Source organism: Oryctolagus cuniculus, chromosome 5, assembly GCF_964237555.1.
Source record: "Oryctolagus cuniculus chromosome 5, mOryCun1.1, whole genome shotgun sequence".
Classification (NCBI taxonomy): Eukaryota; Metazoa; Chordata; class Mammalia; order Lagomorpha; family Leporidae; genus Oryctolagus; species Oryctolagus cuniculus.
In genome coordinates, this window is record NC_091436.1 from 61,728,178 (window position 1) to 61,745,467 (window position 17,290).

Consider the following 17,290-nt stretch of genomic DNA (forward strand, 5'->3'; position numbering starts at 1 on the left):
TGAAAACCGTGCATAGTTTTTTCACGAGCTTTTTGAAGATATCTGTACGAGATTAAGGAGAGGTAATGTTTGATAGACAGAGACAGGCTTGGTTTTACAAATATGGAAAATTCCTAGAGATCTGTTGCACACTGAGGTACATATAGTTAACACTGTTGCACTAAACACTTAAAAATGATTAACATGGTAAATTTTATGTTATGTGCTTTTATCAAAATTAAATATATTCACATACACATACATACATACACACAAACACACACACACACACACACAACTGATGAAGAGGGAAGAAATTATAGTATAGGAAAACAATGTTAAAAAAGTAAAATGAAGCCAAGAAGTGGAGGCAACACGTAAGAAGGCATCTTAAGGCCCTGTGTACTATTCCCCACATCTGCCTCTGCATTTCCTAATAGATAAAGCAAAGAGGAACGACCATGCATCCAATTACTCCATAAACAATAGCTGAAATCAAAATCCAAGTCAGTTACTTGGAAAAGCTACTCCAGTTCTAAGAACTGAGAGGTAAGCCTGGCCTGAGACCTCCTAACAGGGTGTGTGTTTAAGGAGAATTCTCCAGCAGTATCGAGCGTACATTTATTGCACAAGGCTGTTTCAGATGTCAAAGTCCAATCAAGAAATGCCGCTCTCTGCAAACTAAAAGGATTCAGGCAAGGCACACAGCTGAATGATGGTCTAATTCCATTTGAACATGAAATTTAAATATCTATGGTAGCATTTTCCTAAATGTGTTACCCATGAAACACAAGTTAACAGATTCCAGAGGTGGAGGTGAGGGGAGGACTACCTGTGAGCAAATGAGAGAAACACTGGACTAAAAAGGAAAAAAAAAAAAAAAAAAAAAAAAACAGATAAAATCTCAGAACCTTATAGTACTGTGAATCCTGATGGGGAACAGACTAAGTGCCTTTCTAGAATCATTTGACCGTGAGTCTCCCGGCCCCCCTACTACACACACTTATTAATGGATAAACATTCAGAGGAAGCTATTTTGGGAAATGTTGTAACACTGGCATCCCACATGGGCACTGGCTCATTTCCCAGCTGTTCCACTTCTGATCCAGCTCCCTGCTAATGAACTGAGAAAAGCAGCATAAGATAACCCAAGTGCTTGGGCCCCTGTAGCCATGTGGGACACCTGGGTGAAGCTCTTGGTTCCTGGCTTTGGCCTGGCTCAGCCCTAGGCATTGTGGCCATTTGGGGAGTGAACCAGCAGATGGAAGATTCTCTCGCTCTCGCTCTCGCTCTCGCTCTTGCTCTCTCTAGCTCTTTCAAATAAATAAAAGCTTTAAAAAAGACTCAAATGTGTTGATGTTCAGTAGCATAAAATTCTCAGCAACACACTAGTTACCATAAAGTCTTTTTTTTTTTAAAGTTTATTTATTTATTTGAGAGGCAGAGCTACAGGCAGAGAAGACACAGAGAGAAAGATCACACCCCAATGGCTGCAATGTCAGAGCTGAGCAGATCCAAAGCCAGGAGCCAGGAATTTCTTGCAGGTCTCCCATGCAGGTGCAGGAGCCCAAGGACTTGGGCCATCTTCTACTGCATTCCCAGGCTACAGCAGAGAGCTGGATCAGAAGTAGAACAGTGGGGACTCAAACCAGTGCCAGTATGGGATGCCAGCACTGCAGGTGGTGGCTTTATCTACCCCGCCACAACGCCGACCCCACCATAACAGTCTTTATCAAAAACTTTCTGCCTCCCAAACTTTTGCTTTGGGAGTTAAAACTACTTTGGTGGTGGGTAGGAGGAGAGTACTTCTGAAAAGGCAATATGAGAAGCTCATCAGACCCTTTCCCCAGTGAAACAGCATAACTGGTGAAAATTAAAAAAGCAAACCTAACATTGAACATTTCTGGAAATTGTCCTAAGAGTATACTGCAAGTAGGGAAATATTTAGTTAAAAAAAAAAATCCAGTAGATCTTGCTAAGAACAGCAGGTTTGTGGCATATGAATCATGGTCTGCTTCCCTGCCAGCCATTGTGACAGGCTGGGTACTCCAGGCAGGAGCAGCCACTAAAACAGGGCTCCTTCCTCTCCCCAGTTCCCAGTCTAGGACCACAGGTTTCTGCTCATGAGGGGCAGGCCGCCTGCATTTCTCATCCCCTCCAGCTGTTGCAGAAGCTCTATTCCAGTCAAGTGTGGCTGAGGCTTGGCCTCCCATCTTCTACCTAGCTCTACTTGCAGAGCGGAGGCTCTGCCCCCAGGCAGGACAGAGGGAGGATGCTGGGCCCAGCAGCCTCCACTCCAGGTCACTCACGGAACAAGTGCACAGTCACATACTGCTGACTTCTCTACAGAAGCAATGGAGGCCAGAGGCACTAAGGTGACATATTCCAAGTATTGAAAGAAAAAATTGTCAACCAAGAATCTCAAATCTAGCACAACTATTTTCAAAACAAATTTCTCACACATAAGTGTTTGCACATGCTTGTTCTTGCTCTCCCCCTCTTTCTCTCTCCACACGCGCATGCACACACACACACACACACACTCTATAAAACCTAGGATCCTGTGCTGTGGATTTGTGGTCTAGAATTGGCAAATATCAATGGACTATGTCTTCTTGTTCTCAGCCAATAACAACGACAAAAAAAAAAAAACAACTACTAATTGAATACATTAACATAAATGAGTTGAAATCTATAATGGAAAGATGTCTTGAGGACTTTATGAGCCATGTGACTGAGAAAAAAAATACGAGTAAAACAAAAACAAATACTTGTATTTTAGAGATCTACAAAGCCCAAAGTGCTTTAAAAAAAAAAAGTTCATTTATGCTTATTTTCCTCTTGGAGACAAGCCAAGCACTCCCTTATTAAAGCCAAAGGACACAGAAGTGAGAAGCGAGGGGAAAAAGCTGAAGACAAGCTCATAAAAGGCAAGTTAAGAAGTAGTTGTTCTTTTAGAAAGATAAAACTTACAAAAGTAAGGCTCTTGGAAGCATTATTAAAAAAAAAAATCTCTAAGAGAGAATCCAATTGTGTTTAAGTAATAAACATTTCCAAAATAAATTAGCGTTCCTTTTATTCTTGCTATATATTTTTAAACAAAATTCTCTGTAGTAATTGCTCTCAACCTGCCTTCCAATTGAATTTTAATGTTATGTTATTAGAGCCAGTCTATTTGTATCGTTCTATATTTCCTTTCATAACTTGTGAGAAAGTAAATACAATGCACAAAAGAGACTCTTTTCTTCGAGCTCAAATGCTTATGGCACACTGTAAATGAAATCACAGGGGCTTTGTACATCGGAGCTTTCTGGAACCAAAGTGACACCTCTAACATCAAATTCTAGAGCCCAGACTTGTTGATGTCACTACACTGGGTCTTCAAGCTATCTTTAAGGGTGTTGTTTTAGCTTTTTTTAAAATCTTTTTTTAATTTTTTTTAAAGATTCATTTATTTATTCTAAAGTCAGAGCCACACAGAGGAGAGGCAGAGAGAGAGAGGTCTCCATCCAATGGTCCACTCTCCAATTGGTCCCAATAGCCAGAACTGTGCCAAACCGAAGCCAGGAGCCTCTTCAGGGTCTCCCACGTGGGTGCAGGCGCCCAAGCACTTGAGTCATCTTCCACTGCTTTCCCCAGCCACAGCAGAGAGCTGGATTGGAAGTGGAGCAGCTGAGTCTTGAACCGGCGCCCATATGGGATGCCGGCGCTTCAGGTCAGGGCATTAACCCGCTGCACCATAGTGCCGGCCCCAAAGGTGTTGCTTTAAATAACAGCTCAGTCTGCTACAACGACACTTCTCCTATGTACTAGTAGCTCAAAAGAGTGTCCTCTGACAGCCGACACGGGCAGGGAAGACGCAGACTTGAGGGCTATGTATTGAAAAGGCACGACGAGCATGTGTACAAAGCTGTTTTCACAGCGTCCTACCCAAGTCTACAGCAGGAGAGTTTCTCAGACTTGTCCTAGTGAATGAAGTGTCCCGACAGGTGGAGAGCTGCGGCTGAAGCATCTGCGAAGGCTGAGAGAGGGGGAGGGGTTGTTGGGGATACAGCCACCCGAGAACAACAGCAACTTCCCCTCCTTCGGGCTGGCCTTCATCGACGTGGAGAAAGCCAGGATAGAGAATTCTCCCAAACCCTTTGTGGCGGGAAGGAAGTTCTTTGTGCCCCTGCAAAGAATCATGGCTTATCCCAAACTGTACTGCATCTGCCCTAATGAAGACGTGATGAGGTCACTGGTGGACGACTGCATCAGCTTGAGCAGCGATGGTTCTGCAGTGGTGGTTGACCTACACGATCATTATGATTATCTGTTTGAAATTTGAGCCATGCTTATTTCCTGAAATTCAGGGTTTTTAGTGACAGTTGGGCTATCACTAAATAGAAAATTTTAATTTTCTGTGTAGTCATAATTCAGGTAATTTTTTTAAGTTGTACCCCAAAAGTCATGTCTTTAGCAGGTAGACAGGTGAGTCTAACACAGAGCCAGACTCCTTTTCACCTAAGAAGGAAATTAGGGTTTAGCTAAAGGTGGTAGGTTTTCCTTTGAAACCCTAAGTTTTCTGTTTTCCCAGGAATGAAGAAATTGGATGTGGTAACGTGTCAGTTTTTAACTTATGCATATATATTTTATGTTAGAATATGTTGTATGTGACATTAAAAGTTTTAAAAGAAAAAAAAAAGAGATCTGAGGGGTCAGGACTGCAGACCAGCAGCTATTGGCTTCATTCATCTGACTTGGGACCAGGTCAAAGGGTTCCAGGACAGGCGCTCATGGTCCCATCAAGTGTTTTCTGAAATGTCCCACTGGCTGTCAAATAGCAATGCAGCAGGTCAGGAATTGGCAGTGTAGCCAAAGGACTGGATCAATCCATATCTTAGCAAAGAAAAGCCTTTCATGTACCTAATACTCAAATACGGTCTTGGAACCAGTGCTGGCCCATGAGCTTCCAGTCCTATAAACAAGCTGAGAGTCAGGGTTGAGAAACTTTGAAGCAATTTGAATCAGCTTCACCTGACTGTATGATCAATAAACCTGCCTGGAATAGGAAACAGGCCGGTTTGAGCATTACTGGACTTGCGCACTGAGTCACACATGTACAAGCTGCAACAAGTGCTGCATAGCAGGTTTGTGTATTGGTCTGCAGTATACTGGGAGAAAACCTGGTTCTTCATTACACAGAGTTGTGGAGCGTTGCTCTAGAGTCTTATAGAGTATGTATTAAATTAGCCATGATAATAGTCTAAAACATCCCAACAAAAACATTCTGCACACATGAGGCATGCCGGAAAAGTTGGTAGAGAACAGAAGACAATCATAGTCACGTCATACATGCATTATCCTGACAACTTGACTACACATTTCTCAAAGATAAGTATTCTGTATTTTATGATTTCAGTGTCCTTTATTGTTTATGAGATAGTAACAGGAAAACCATAGACTTTATTAATTCTCTGTTCATTTGTCAGGGATTCTAAACCGTATCTACATGGTTAAACTAGAATACATAAAACGCATAGCCATAAAAACAATGAACGTCAGTCAGTGCATGACTATGTGACTCCCATCCAAGAAGTCTCAAACCCAAGAGGTTTCTACCTGTAGGACGCGTAGCAGAGAAGTCCCCTTTAAGAATGTCACCTTATGAGAAACACGGAGACACTTCAGACCTCACCAGAGTTTGTTAACTAATACTTGGTTGTAAAATAATGTCTACTACAAACTTGGCTATCAGTTGGTTCAAATAAAACTTCTGGTCTTTCAAGTTTGCTTATCAATAGATTAAAAAGGGGCCAGCTTTGTGCCATAGCAGGTTAAGCCATATAGGCTCTGGCTCATGTCCCAACTGCTCCACTTCCAATTCTGCCCCCCTGTTAATGACCTGGGAAAAACAGCAGAACATGGCCCAAGTTTTTGGGTACCTGCCACCCATTTGGGAGACCCAGAAGAAGCACCTGGCTCCTGGCTTTGGCCTGGCTCAACACTGGCCATTGCTACCATCTGGAGAATGGAGAGTATATGGAAGCCCTCTCTCACCCTCTTTCTCTGTAGCTCTGACTTTCAAAATAAGTAAATCTTAAAAAAAAAAAAAAAAAGAGAGGCAAGAAATATTGCCAAAAGCAATCATGTCAAGAATAAGAAAAATGACAGAAGTACCATAAAAACACAACAGTCTTCAAGGCTACTTAATGTAAAGTCAAACAGCCCCAAAACAACTCCAGAACACCCAAGGGCAGCTATTTTTTAAACAAAGTTCAATAACTGATCTTCACTTCCTTATGGCTTAATCATCAAGGAAGTTTTAATTTTGAATAATAAACCTTGGCTAAGAGGAATTCAGTACTACATATACCTTAGGAAATTTCCATGAAAAAATGTTAATAATAAAGTATCAGCATTTAAAGCAGTAAGAGTAAAGCCTATCACAGTTAAGACATACTTTATTTTGAGCTTCCTTTATCTTAAATTTAAAATGAGTACTTAAAGTAGAATTAGACATATGTGGAATTTATGGAACACACCTCAGATGACATATGCAGACATAACATGCCTATAACATTTGTCCAACCAACAGGTACCCTCAAAGGCAAGCAGAAGGCATATAAAAGGGGCCAGGTCCAAGGAAAAAAACCTATCAGGCAGTCACCTGAGACACGACATGGGCCTAAATGGGTGCCACATGAATGGCCATGAGAGCACTCTGAGAAAAATTCCAAATACGGCAGAATAGAATCAAAGTTCCAACAAACACAGTCACAAAATAGGAAATCTGAATCAGAAAACCTAACATGAGAATTAGAAAACTTACAGCATTGTCACATTCATACTACCTTGGTTAACAGCTATACACAATGCAGTGGGATTAAGAAGCACAGAGATGGAACAGGCGTATGGCACAGCAAGTTAAACTCCTGCTTGGGACACCTACAGCCCGGCTCCTCCACTTCTAATCCAACTTCATCTTGATGCAGCTGTCAGCATATGATGACCCAAGTACCTGGGCTTCTGTCCCTTATGTGGGAGAGCCGAATGAAGTGCCTGTGTACACCTGGGAAATGAACCAGTGGCTGGAAGATCTCTCTCTCTCTCTCTCTCTCTCTCAATCTCTCTCTTCATCCCACCCTTCTTCCCACCTCCCTCCCTCTCTGCCACTCTGTACTTCAAATAAATGAGTCTTTAAAAAAATAAACCTGCAAAAAAAAGAGAAACAGATTTGTATGAATGTACACATGTATAAAATAATAAAAGAAGCACAGGGGTAAATTCATAAGTGTTTAAAAAAAGAAAAAATAAACAGACTCAAATAAGGCAATGGTAGCAGAGATGCTGTGCTTTGGCTTCCAAGTCCCCAAGAAATCTAGCTTTCCCCCCCTGCTGCTCAACCTTCCAGCACCTGGGGGCATCTTCATGCTTATGCCTCTGCTGTTGGAGATCCCTCCCTTCTTGTCCGCCTTGGTCTATACCTTACTCCTCCTTCAGACTCCAGCTTGAGTCTCATCTACTCCATGCAATCTTTCCTGACCATTCCAGGTCCAAGTAAACTAACTTTTTAAAAAAGTTTTCAAGTATTAATTTTACTAATGTTATCACAGTAGTTTTTAATTTTTTACTTATTTACTTATTATTTGAAAGGCACAGGCATACACTTGGGGGTAGAGAGAGAGAGAGATCTTCCATTTACAAGCTCACAGCGAAATGGCTGCAACAGCTGTGGAGGGCCAGGCTAAAGCCAGGATCCTAAAACTCAATCGTACCTTCCAGCATCACTGAACAGTAGGGCTTGGCTCTTAATTATAATTTTCCAGTTGCTCCCTGAGCACTGGTTTTTGTCCTCTGTCCACAGCAATCAGAGCCAAACCCATAACAGAGGAAAGACAGGCTTTCTGCCCCCAGCAAGTGAGGCAGAGCATCTCACCACAGTTAGGGAGTATGTAGAGCACTCCAGGTCAGGAGAAGCTCAGGTAAAACTTAGATGAAGGGGCTCAGACCAAAGCAAAGCAGTACTTAAAGAGACCACTATCGAGTATGGACAAGGAAGCAGACCCAGGGTCCTGTTTAACATTGAAAACAGGACAAAGTTAGCACAATTACTGAATATTGTGTTTCCAGAAACTTCTCACTTGAGCCTCTGCACTAGAATTGTACATTGAAGCTGCTTCTTTGTGTCAAAATGACTTACATTGCCCAGGAAGAATAAGATGCTTTATTTTACTGATAACAATGTCAAGCAGCAAAGTTTCTGCCTGCCTGTGATTTTCAAGAACAAAGCTTCCCAGTGAGACAGAACACAGCAGACACCCAGGGGAAGGAGGTTGTGATACCTCACAGCTGTGAGCTGTCCTTAGGAGAAATTGTTTTAAAGCTCATCTTACTGCATCTGTCATTCCAACCAATGAATGACAGGGCAAATGTTTACAATGCCAGCTAACCTATAGGTTTTTTTCAAGGTTTATGTATGTGAAAGGCAGAGAGATAGAAAGAGAAGGAGAGACAGAAAGAGAAGGAGAGAGAGAAAGAGAGAGACAGAGAGAATCTTCTATCTACTGGTTCACTCCCCAAATGCTTTTAACAGCTAGTTCTGTGCCAGGCCAAAGCCAGGAGCCAGGAACTCTACCCTGGTCTCCCACATGGGTGGCAGGGACCCAAACACTTGAGCCATTATCTGCTGCCTTCCCAGGAAAACTAATATTCCTGCTGGATGGGAGGCAGAGTAGCCAGGACTCCAACCAGGCACTCAGATATGGGATGCAGGTGTCGTGAGCAGAGGCATTAACCCACTGCGCCACAATGCCTGTCCCCAGTTTTTACTTTTTCATTCCACAGCAAGCCACACAGCAGAATCTTCAAAGGCAAGAAACTCTGTGTATATTTGTTTGTATTCTATATAAAACTAAGCAGTGCTGAGCACAAAAGCAGATACTATATGAATGCTGTTCAATATCCGATTGGTGAATAATGAAGTGTCAAACAACCAAAGCCCACAGATGATGGGTTTAAGTACAAAGCTAGATAGCCTGAAAACTCTCTTCACTTGTTCTATGCAGAAAAAGAGAAAGAAAACAAAAGAATGCAGTAAGAGGTCGCATGCTTCTTACCCACAACACCAAAAGCCGAGACGGCACGAAACAACCCGGAGGATCCTTTCTGTCCCATCTTCGTTCTGTTGCCCAGGTCCAGGCGGCCAAGAAGCTCCCTCACTTCCTGCTGAGTATACACGTGCTGAACAGAAGCACAGTGATTATTTATGATTATTTATGACTTACCCCCGGAAAGCCCACCAGAACCATTAGCTTCACAGAGAAGTATGTGATAACGTGTGGCTCAGCTACGGTTTTAAAAAGCCAACAAGTTCTTTCATTATTAGATCACTTTTTCTGCTATACTTAAGCATTGTGCCAAAACCTTATACTCTGAACCAGACATTCAGGGACTTAAGAGATCTGTAGAAAACTTTCAAGAAGTTTGTGAATCCTCTAAAATTGTATATAAGGTTTTGGCTATTTGTGCATTTTTATGAGAAGGCCCATTGCTTGTCTTAGCTTCTCACAGGGCTCCTTGATCAACTACTCCCAACTCCAAATACATCCAAGAACCACTGCACTCTATTAATAGGAACTCCCAGGCAGGTGGCAGGGGTACGGACACTCAGTAATGCAGGAAGTCACAATAAAGAATTTATCTTAAATTATTACAGCACAGGGACCAGCACTGTGGTGCAGTGAGTTTAGACACCATTCGTGATACCGGCATCTCATACTGGAGCACCAGTTCAAATTCATGCCATTTCACTTCCAGTCTAGCTCCCTACTAATGCACCTGGGAAGGCAGCAAAAGATGGCCCAAGTGCTTGGGTCCCTGTCATCCATGTAAGAGACTGGATGGAGTTCTTAGCTCCTTGGCTTTAGCCGAGCCCGGACCCAGGCATTGTGCCCATCAGGGAAATGAACCAGTGGACAAAGGAGCTCTCTATCTCTGTCTCTCCCCCTTTCTCTCTGTCCCTACCACTCTTTCAAGTAAAAACATCTTTAAAAGAAATTATTATACCACAGAAAATATTTTGGCAAAGAGCTTAATGGAAATGGGTCCCACAATGTAGCTACTAATATGCTTCAGGAATCAACCAGGAATCCACATGGATTCAAAAATATTCTCAGACAGCAACTTCAATACAAAAAGTAAGTTATGTTCTCCCATTTGCAAAAGTTAAAATTAACTGGTCTATACCCAATGCATTGTAGAGAACTATGACTAATAGTTTCATGTTTTTGTGTCACTTGAATTAAGTGTCTGTATTCCTGACTTTGGATACTATAGTGTCTGGATAAGAACAGCTTGGGTGGGGGCCGGCACTGTGGCGCAGAAGGTAAAGCTGCCATCTGTGGCGCCAGCATCCCATATGGGTGCTGGTTCATGTCCCGGCTGCTCCACTTCAGATCCAGCTCCTGAGAGTGGCTTGGGAAAGCAGCAGAAGATGGTCCAAGTCCATGGGCCCCTGCACCCACGTGAGAGACCCAGAAGAAGCTCTTTGCTCCTGGCTTTGGACCAGCCCAGCTCCAGCCATTGTGGTCATTTGGGGAGTGAACCAGAAGGTGGAAGATCTCTCTCTCTCTCTGTGTCTTTCCCTCTCTCTTTCTCTGGAGCTCTGCTTTTCAAATAAATAAATCTTAAAAATAAAAACAGCTTAAGTGGTCTTAAGTGTCTAGCAAGTTATCAGAACAGGTCCTAAGAGTTTTGAACAGAATGAAGTCGTAGCATAGGAGTCTCCCCTGGCCACGAAGAGTTTTGCATTAAAGCACAGCAATGGGTCATCTCTTTGGGAGAGGTAAGATCAAGTTATACTGAATCCTTAAAATATTAGCTCTTCAAGGAAATGTCTTTATTATCTTAGCCACAAAAAGTGCTTTTGCAAACAAATCAAAATGATGAACAGGTCTAATTCTGGCATACTTCTTGACATCATAATTTCGAGAAAGCAGATTAGAGATTCAAATTCTATCCAACCAAGAAAAGTAACTAACTTTCTGATGCATGCTAAAAAAAAAAAAAAAAAAAAAAGCATCATTAAGGATATTTTACGTCCTTTAAACAACGGATGTGGAAGTTTCTGTAGCTGTTTGGATGGTACTCACCCTATCATCAATTATGACCAAATCTCTGGGCTCTGTTCTATCAATTTTCAAGACACGATATTTCGTTTCCGCATGATTGCTCCCAACGAGAAAGTATCTCTATAAATAAAAAGAAATGGCATTAGTTTCTTAAGGCACCTTGCCCCGCACACATTTTAGAACCACTTCAGGTTTTGAAATTAAACCTATTCATAAAGGCAGCTTGCTTTTCTTTTTAAAGAAATACTTCTTTTTTTTTTTTGGCAAATTATAGAAAGGCTAATTCCAAAAGGGCAATTTAAATTGAAATATTCTTAGTGGTTTCGCGATAAGTATCAGTCTGATATCTGAAATGTGCCTAGTAACCAGGTCAGATGCATTTAATTATATTACAAAATTAGAGATTAACCTAACTGATTGGAGACTGATGTTTCAGCTTTGCCAGGACAAAAGCAGCTCTTGTAGGCATCAGAAGGCTCAGCACACAATTGGGAATGCTTGGAAAGGTACAACTATTAAAATAGTGACAATTTTTCAAATCAATCTTTAAAATTTTTCTATAGAAAGAAATTAAATTCTGAAAGTGACTTTAATACAGCAACCATAAAAATCTACCCCAAAGTCCTATAAAATGCTTGTACTTTCCCAAGTGGCTTTTTACAGATAAGCTATAGGAAATAATGACTACTCTCTTTCCTGAAACACTTCCTTGGAGTATTATGCTGGAACACAATAATATTTCGTCTTCTTAAATGAGTACTGTAAATAAAATGAATAATAAAAGTGTGGGAAGGGGAGGGGCAGGATGACCCACCCTATAGCTGCATGCCTGGGTTCCAGTCCCTGCTCCTCTCCATTCCAGAATCCTGTTAGTGCGTAGCCTGGGAGGCAACAGGGGATGGCTCAAGCAGTTGGACCATGGCTATTTGCAGAGCGAGCCAGCAGATGAAAAATCTCTCCCTCTTTCCCTCTTCCTCTATCCCTCTCCCTCGCCTTCTCAATCTCCCTCTCTGCTTTTCAAATATAAAAATTACTATTGTGGGAAAATAATTGTATTTAAATGAAAATGTTTTTTAAAAATCTAGATGTGATGAATTATTTTAAAATAACATTTAAGGGGCTGGCGCTATAACGTAGTAGGCTAAGCCTCTTCCTGGGGCACCTGCATCCCATATGGGTACTGGTTCGAGTTCCGGCTGCTCCACTTCTGCCCCAGCTCCCTGCTAGTGGCCTGGGAAAGTAGCAGAAGATGGCCCAAGTCCTTGGGCCCAGGCACCCACATGGGAGACCCAGAGGAAGCTTCTGGCTCCCGGCTTCAGCCTAGCTCAGCCCTAGCTGTTGTGGCCATCTGAGAAGTGAACCAGTGTATGGACAACCTCTCTCTCTCTCTCCTCACTGTCAATGTAGTTTCAAATAACTAAATAAATCTTTTTTTAAAAGGTTTTACTATCAGAATATGAGCACTTGGTTACAATGTTTTAACTCTAAATTTGTAGAAATACAGATGGGGTTTTTATCATGATTGTTGGATATGTATCTGGTACAGATCTGATCTGATCCACTCGCAGGTTAGGAAGAAGAGCCACACTGAACATAGGAAGATGAGGGCCTGCCAGTGTCAAGAGGAAGGCTAACCAAAACTATGCACCTTGTCTGCCAGGAGAGGCAGAGCCTGGGGAACACTTCCAGCTGCAATGAAGCAGCAATGAAGTGACTGCAGTAAAAAGTAGTAAACCAAGCTGGGGCATTCAGGGACAGGACTCAAGGGCCTGGGGGCGGGGGGCAGCAAGCAGGCAGGGACACCGAGAGGGAACAGGTCAAAGAGTCTCAGTTGGGCCCAGCTTACTCCTGTCCCTGCGACCCTAGCCAGCACTGGGAGGAGAGGGGCAGCCAAGCTAACAGAACGAACCCACGAAGGATTCATGCCAGTTAGCAGAAAAGGGAGCCAGCTTCTTGAGGACACGAATGAAAGCAGTTCCCAGGAGAGGAGACAGCAAGTGGGAGCCTGATGGGAAGAAGCTGGTGTTTGTGGGAGGAGCAAGAGGAAGGAACAGAAGCTCACAAGGTGCCCCAAGCGTGGGGTCTGCCCGGTCCACGGGAAAAGGGCACCAGCGAGTGCGGGTTCCTTCTCTCTGTGGCTCGGCTCTCCCCTCCCCCAGTGGCGGGCCTGGGACCACCTGCCTGCCTCTGTGTCTCCCGGCACCATGTAGCTCCACAGGCGTTGGCGACTGCTTTGTGGAAGAACCACCGTCTACCACAAGGTCAGCATTTAGTGGGGGAATCTTCCACAACAGCCACACTAAGCAGGCTCTTCTAAGTCAACTGCTTAGAAAGAAGGCACATCATGGCTTTAAAAGGGCATAAAATCCCTGTACGGAACTCCTAGGATTTTAACAGATGCTAGGAAATCTAAAGCTTAACTGTAATAGGATTATGAGTTGGCAGTATGCAAAACAAAATAGACTGAAATACAAACATAAATCCTGACATGCTACTGAGAAAATGTGCTATTGGCCTTTGTGGCACACATAAGAAGGCAGATCTACACCTCCCATAGCCAGCACCTTCCAAACCCCACAGAGATGCCACAAGCCACAGGAAGCAAAAGCGAAGATCAACGGGATTTATGACCAGATCTGAGTGCGGAGAAAGAAACGGGAGGCAGTATAAACCACCCACTCTCTCTACTAAGTCGGTCTAAGAACCCTAAAAACGTTTTGTGCAGAGAATAGCGACCTCACGCGAAGCCAGTGTGGGACAGCCTGGACAGCAGAATGACTGCCTGCACTGCCCTCTGGTGGGCAGTTGAACATCTACTTTCATACCCATTGTTTTAAAGTGGTAACTTTTCCACTTGGTGTGTTTCCACCCCCACCCCCCCACCACCTGTTCAATACATCAAAATCCTAACTATGTGTATTCTTAGACTCTGTTACATTTACTAGTATGCTTAATGTAATAAGAACTTGCTACATGCAATAGTATGTTACATCTAATAGTACCTGTGGGGGGTTTAAATACGGCCCTGAAATATTTTTCATTAAATTCTCCACTGCTGACGTCATACATGAGAGTGTTGATTGTTAAATTAACAACAGGAGTCACTGTGTACTAACTCCCCATGCAGGGCCTCTGTCCTCAATGAGTTATATTATGAGAGCTAACTGTAAAACTTGTTCCCAAACAGTTTCAGTGGTTTCAGTGTGTTTGTGTGTGTGGGTGCGCAAATTGTTGAAATCTTTACTTAGTATAGAATTGGTCTTCTGTGTACAAAGTTAATTGAAAATGAATCTTAATGGAGAATGGGACTGGGAAGGGGAGAGGGAGGAGGAGGAGGGGTGGGAGTGTGGGTGAGGGGGCGGGTATGCTGGGAAGAATAACTATATTCCTAAAGTTATATTTACGAAATTTGTATACCTTAAAATAATTAATTTTAAAAATTCTCCACTGCTGATTTCCTCCAATTGTTTATTTTGAAAAAAACTCTCAAACCTCCAGGAAGATAAAACAGTACCATGACCACCTACGTATCCTTTGCCTGGATTCCCCAACGGCTGATGTTCTACTGTACCCGTTTCCTCCTTCCTTCTCTCCGTCCTGACAGCAGCTGTCCTCTTCTGAACCATTTGAAATGAGCTGCAGGCATCCTAACGCATCACTACTAGACCCTTAATTTGTATTTCCTAAAAGCAAGGCCATCCTCTCACGTATCGTAACTCCACTGGTACTGTAGCACCAGGTTTTCAAATTTCCCCAGCTGTCTTTTATAATGTCCTTTATAGCTGGCTTTTTAAAAAACAGAATCTAATCAAAGATCATGCATTGCATTTGGTACCATATCTTTTTAAATATCCTTTTTGTTTTTTTTAAGTCAGAGTTACAGGGTGGGGGGTATGGGGAAAGACAGAGAGAAACAGAGAAAGAGAGAGATCTTCCATCCGCTGTTTTACTCCCCAGATGGCTGCAACAGCCAGCACAGGTCTAGGCTGAAGCCAGGAGCCAGGAGCTTCAGCCAGGTCTCCCATGTAGATGGCAGGGGCCTGAACACTTGGGCCATCTTTGCTTTTCCCAGGCCATTAGCAGGGAGCTGGATTGGAAGCGGAGCAGCTGGGACACAAACCAGCACCCATATGGGATGCTGGCACCATGCCACAATGCCAGCCCCTACCTTTTAATCTAGAATAATCCCCTGCCTTTGTCATTTGTGGACCCCACAGCTGTAAAGAGCCCACACTGTTTTTCACACCAATCCTTGTTTTCAGTTGATGTCCATTTGACCATTGACCAGTGAATGCCTCTGTATCAGGCACTGAGCCAGCCACCTGGGTGAAATGATAACTGAATATGAATTTTGAAGATATAATTTACTAATGGATTTGACTGGGAAAGGGAATAATCCAATTATGTGTGTTTGAGCAACTAGCTAAATGGTGTCGCATTTAGAAAAAAAAAAGAAAAAAACAGGCTTGATGAGACACTAAGAGTTGTGTTCACAAAATGCCCAAAGAGGTGAAGCAGGAACTGGCGACCTGAGTGTCATAAACACACTCACTGCATTTACGGCCTGAGGACTGGGTTGAACCTACCAGGGGACGTACAGACAGAAATGAAAGCCCAAACGCCTAGCTTGAGGAGCTCCATCACTGAGAGGCTAGCCACAGAGAAGGAAGAAGCTGAGAAGACCAAGAGGAGCGAACATGGAAAAGGAAACTCTCTCGCCTCTGCCCTCCGCCCTCCCCCAGAGCCCAGGATGCCCTCATAGAAGCCAAGGCAGAAGACGCCATGGGAGCAGTCACACTCAGGTCAAATGCCATCTTCTACTGCTTTCCCAGTCCTTGGGCCCCTGCATCCACGTGGGAGACCCAGAAGAAGCTCCTGGCTCCTGGCTTCAGATCAGTCCAGCTCCAGCCGGTACAGCCATTTGGGGAGTCAATCAGCGGATGGAAGACTTCTCTCTGTCTCTACCTCTCTCTGTCTGTAAACTCTACCTCTCAAATAAAAAAGAATATAGCTCAAAACGAAGATAACATAAACTTTTTTTTTTGACAGGCAGAGTGGACAGTGAGAGAGGGAGACAGAGAGAAAGGTCTTCCTTTGCCGTTGGTTCACCCTCCAATGGCCGCCGCGCTGATCCGATGGCAGGAGCCAGGTGCTTTTCCTGGTCTCCCATGGGGTGCAGGGCCCAAGTACTCGGGCCATCCTCCACTGCACTCCCTGGCCACAGCAGAGAGCTGGCCTGGAAGAGGGGCAACTGGGACAGAATCCAGCGCCCTGACCGGGACTAGAACCCGGTGTGCCGGCGCCGCAAGGCGGAAGATTAGCCTAGTGAGCCGTGGCGCCGGCGATAACATAAACTTCTAAAGACGGAGAAAAGCGGCTCCATAGGAAAGATGAAGAGAACGACATTAGAAATTCTCAGCAGCGACACTGGAAGGCGGGCGACAGGGATGTGATGCCTTCACAGTTCCAAGGGGAAATTTGTTTCAGTTTATTTATTTCAACATTACATTTATCAGTCAAGCCTTAGGGTGGCAGAAGTACATTTTTAGATATGCATGTGCTCGAAAAATTATTACCTTCCATGAACACTTCCCAGGGAAAAAACTGAAGGAGACACACTACCAAAATGAGGGCATAAATCCAGAAAGAGGGAATTATGGGATCCTGGAGAGAGGCAAATCATCACAAGGACAAGGGAGAGGGACCATCCCAAGATGGCGGCCATTGCTCCAAGATGAGACCCTCCCCAACAACACCTAAGGTATGCGAATGTGTCAAAAGTTTTATTATTATAATTTAATTATTTAAGAGGTAGAGACACAGACAGGTGGAGAGAGAGCGCCCGGCCACTGGTTCACTCGCTGAATGCCCATGACAGCAATCAAAAGCACAGCCAGTAGGCCACCCCAGGTATGTTGAGAGGAGAGTTATGGATCTGGAGGAAATCCAGAGCTCAATTTATTATACACTCATAGTGAGGACTATGATTGTAGGGAGGGAAAAAAGGCACCTCAAATGGTGGCAGGGTTTGAAGCAGTGATGGGATCATAGTTCACACTCTGAAGGCGACAGAGATAAATGAGATGTCCAAGAGCAACAGGAGGGAAAGGGAGCAGTCACTGGAGGATGTGAGGCTTCCATAAATCAGGCGCACCATGGCTCACTAGGCTAATCCTCCGCCTGTGGCACTGACACACCGG

General features: G+C 43.6%; 1 protein-coding gene across 2 annotated transcripts in view; it reads right to left on the reverse strand.

Annotated features, from left to right (window-relative positions):
• FIG4 (FIG4 phosphoinositide 5-phosphatase) overlaps positions 1–17,290 on the reverse strand; it is a 125,899-nt gene that overhangs the window by 94,915 nt on the left and 13,694 nt on the right. For both annotated transcript variants that reach the window (XM_002714901.5, XM_051854439.2), the window contains exons 2-3: positions 11,112–11,210; positions 9,078–9,201 (exon numbers count right to left, since the gene is read on the reverse strand). In XM_002714901.5, coding sequence (XP_002714947.2) covers positions 9,078–9,201; positions 11,112–11,210 — 223 coding nt within the window. The remainder of the gene's footprint in view (positions 1–9,077; positions 9,202–11,111; positions 11,211–17,290) is intronic.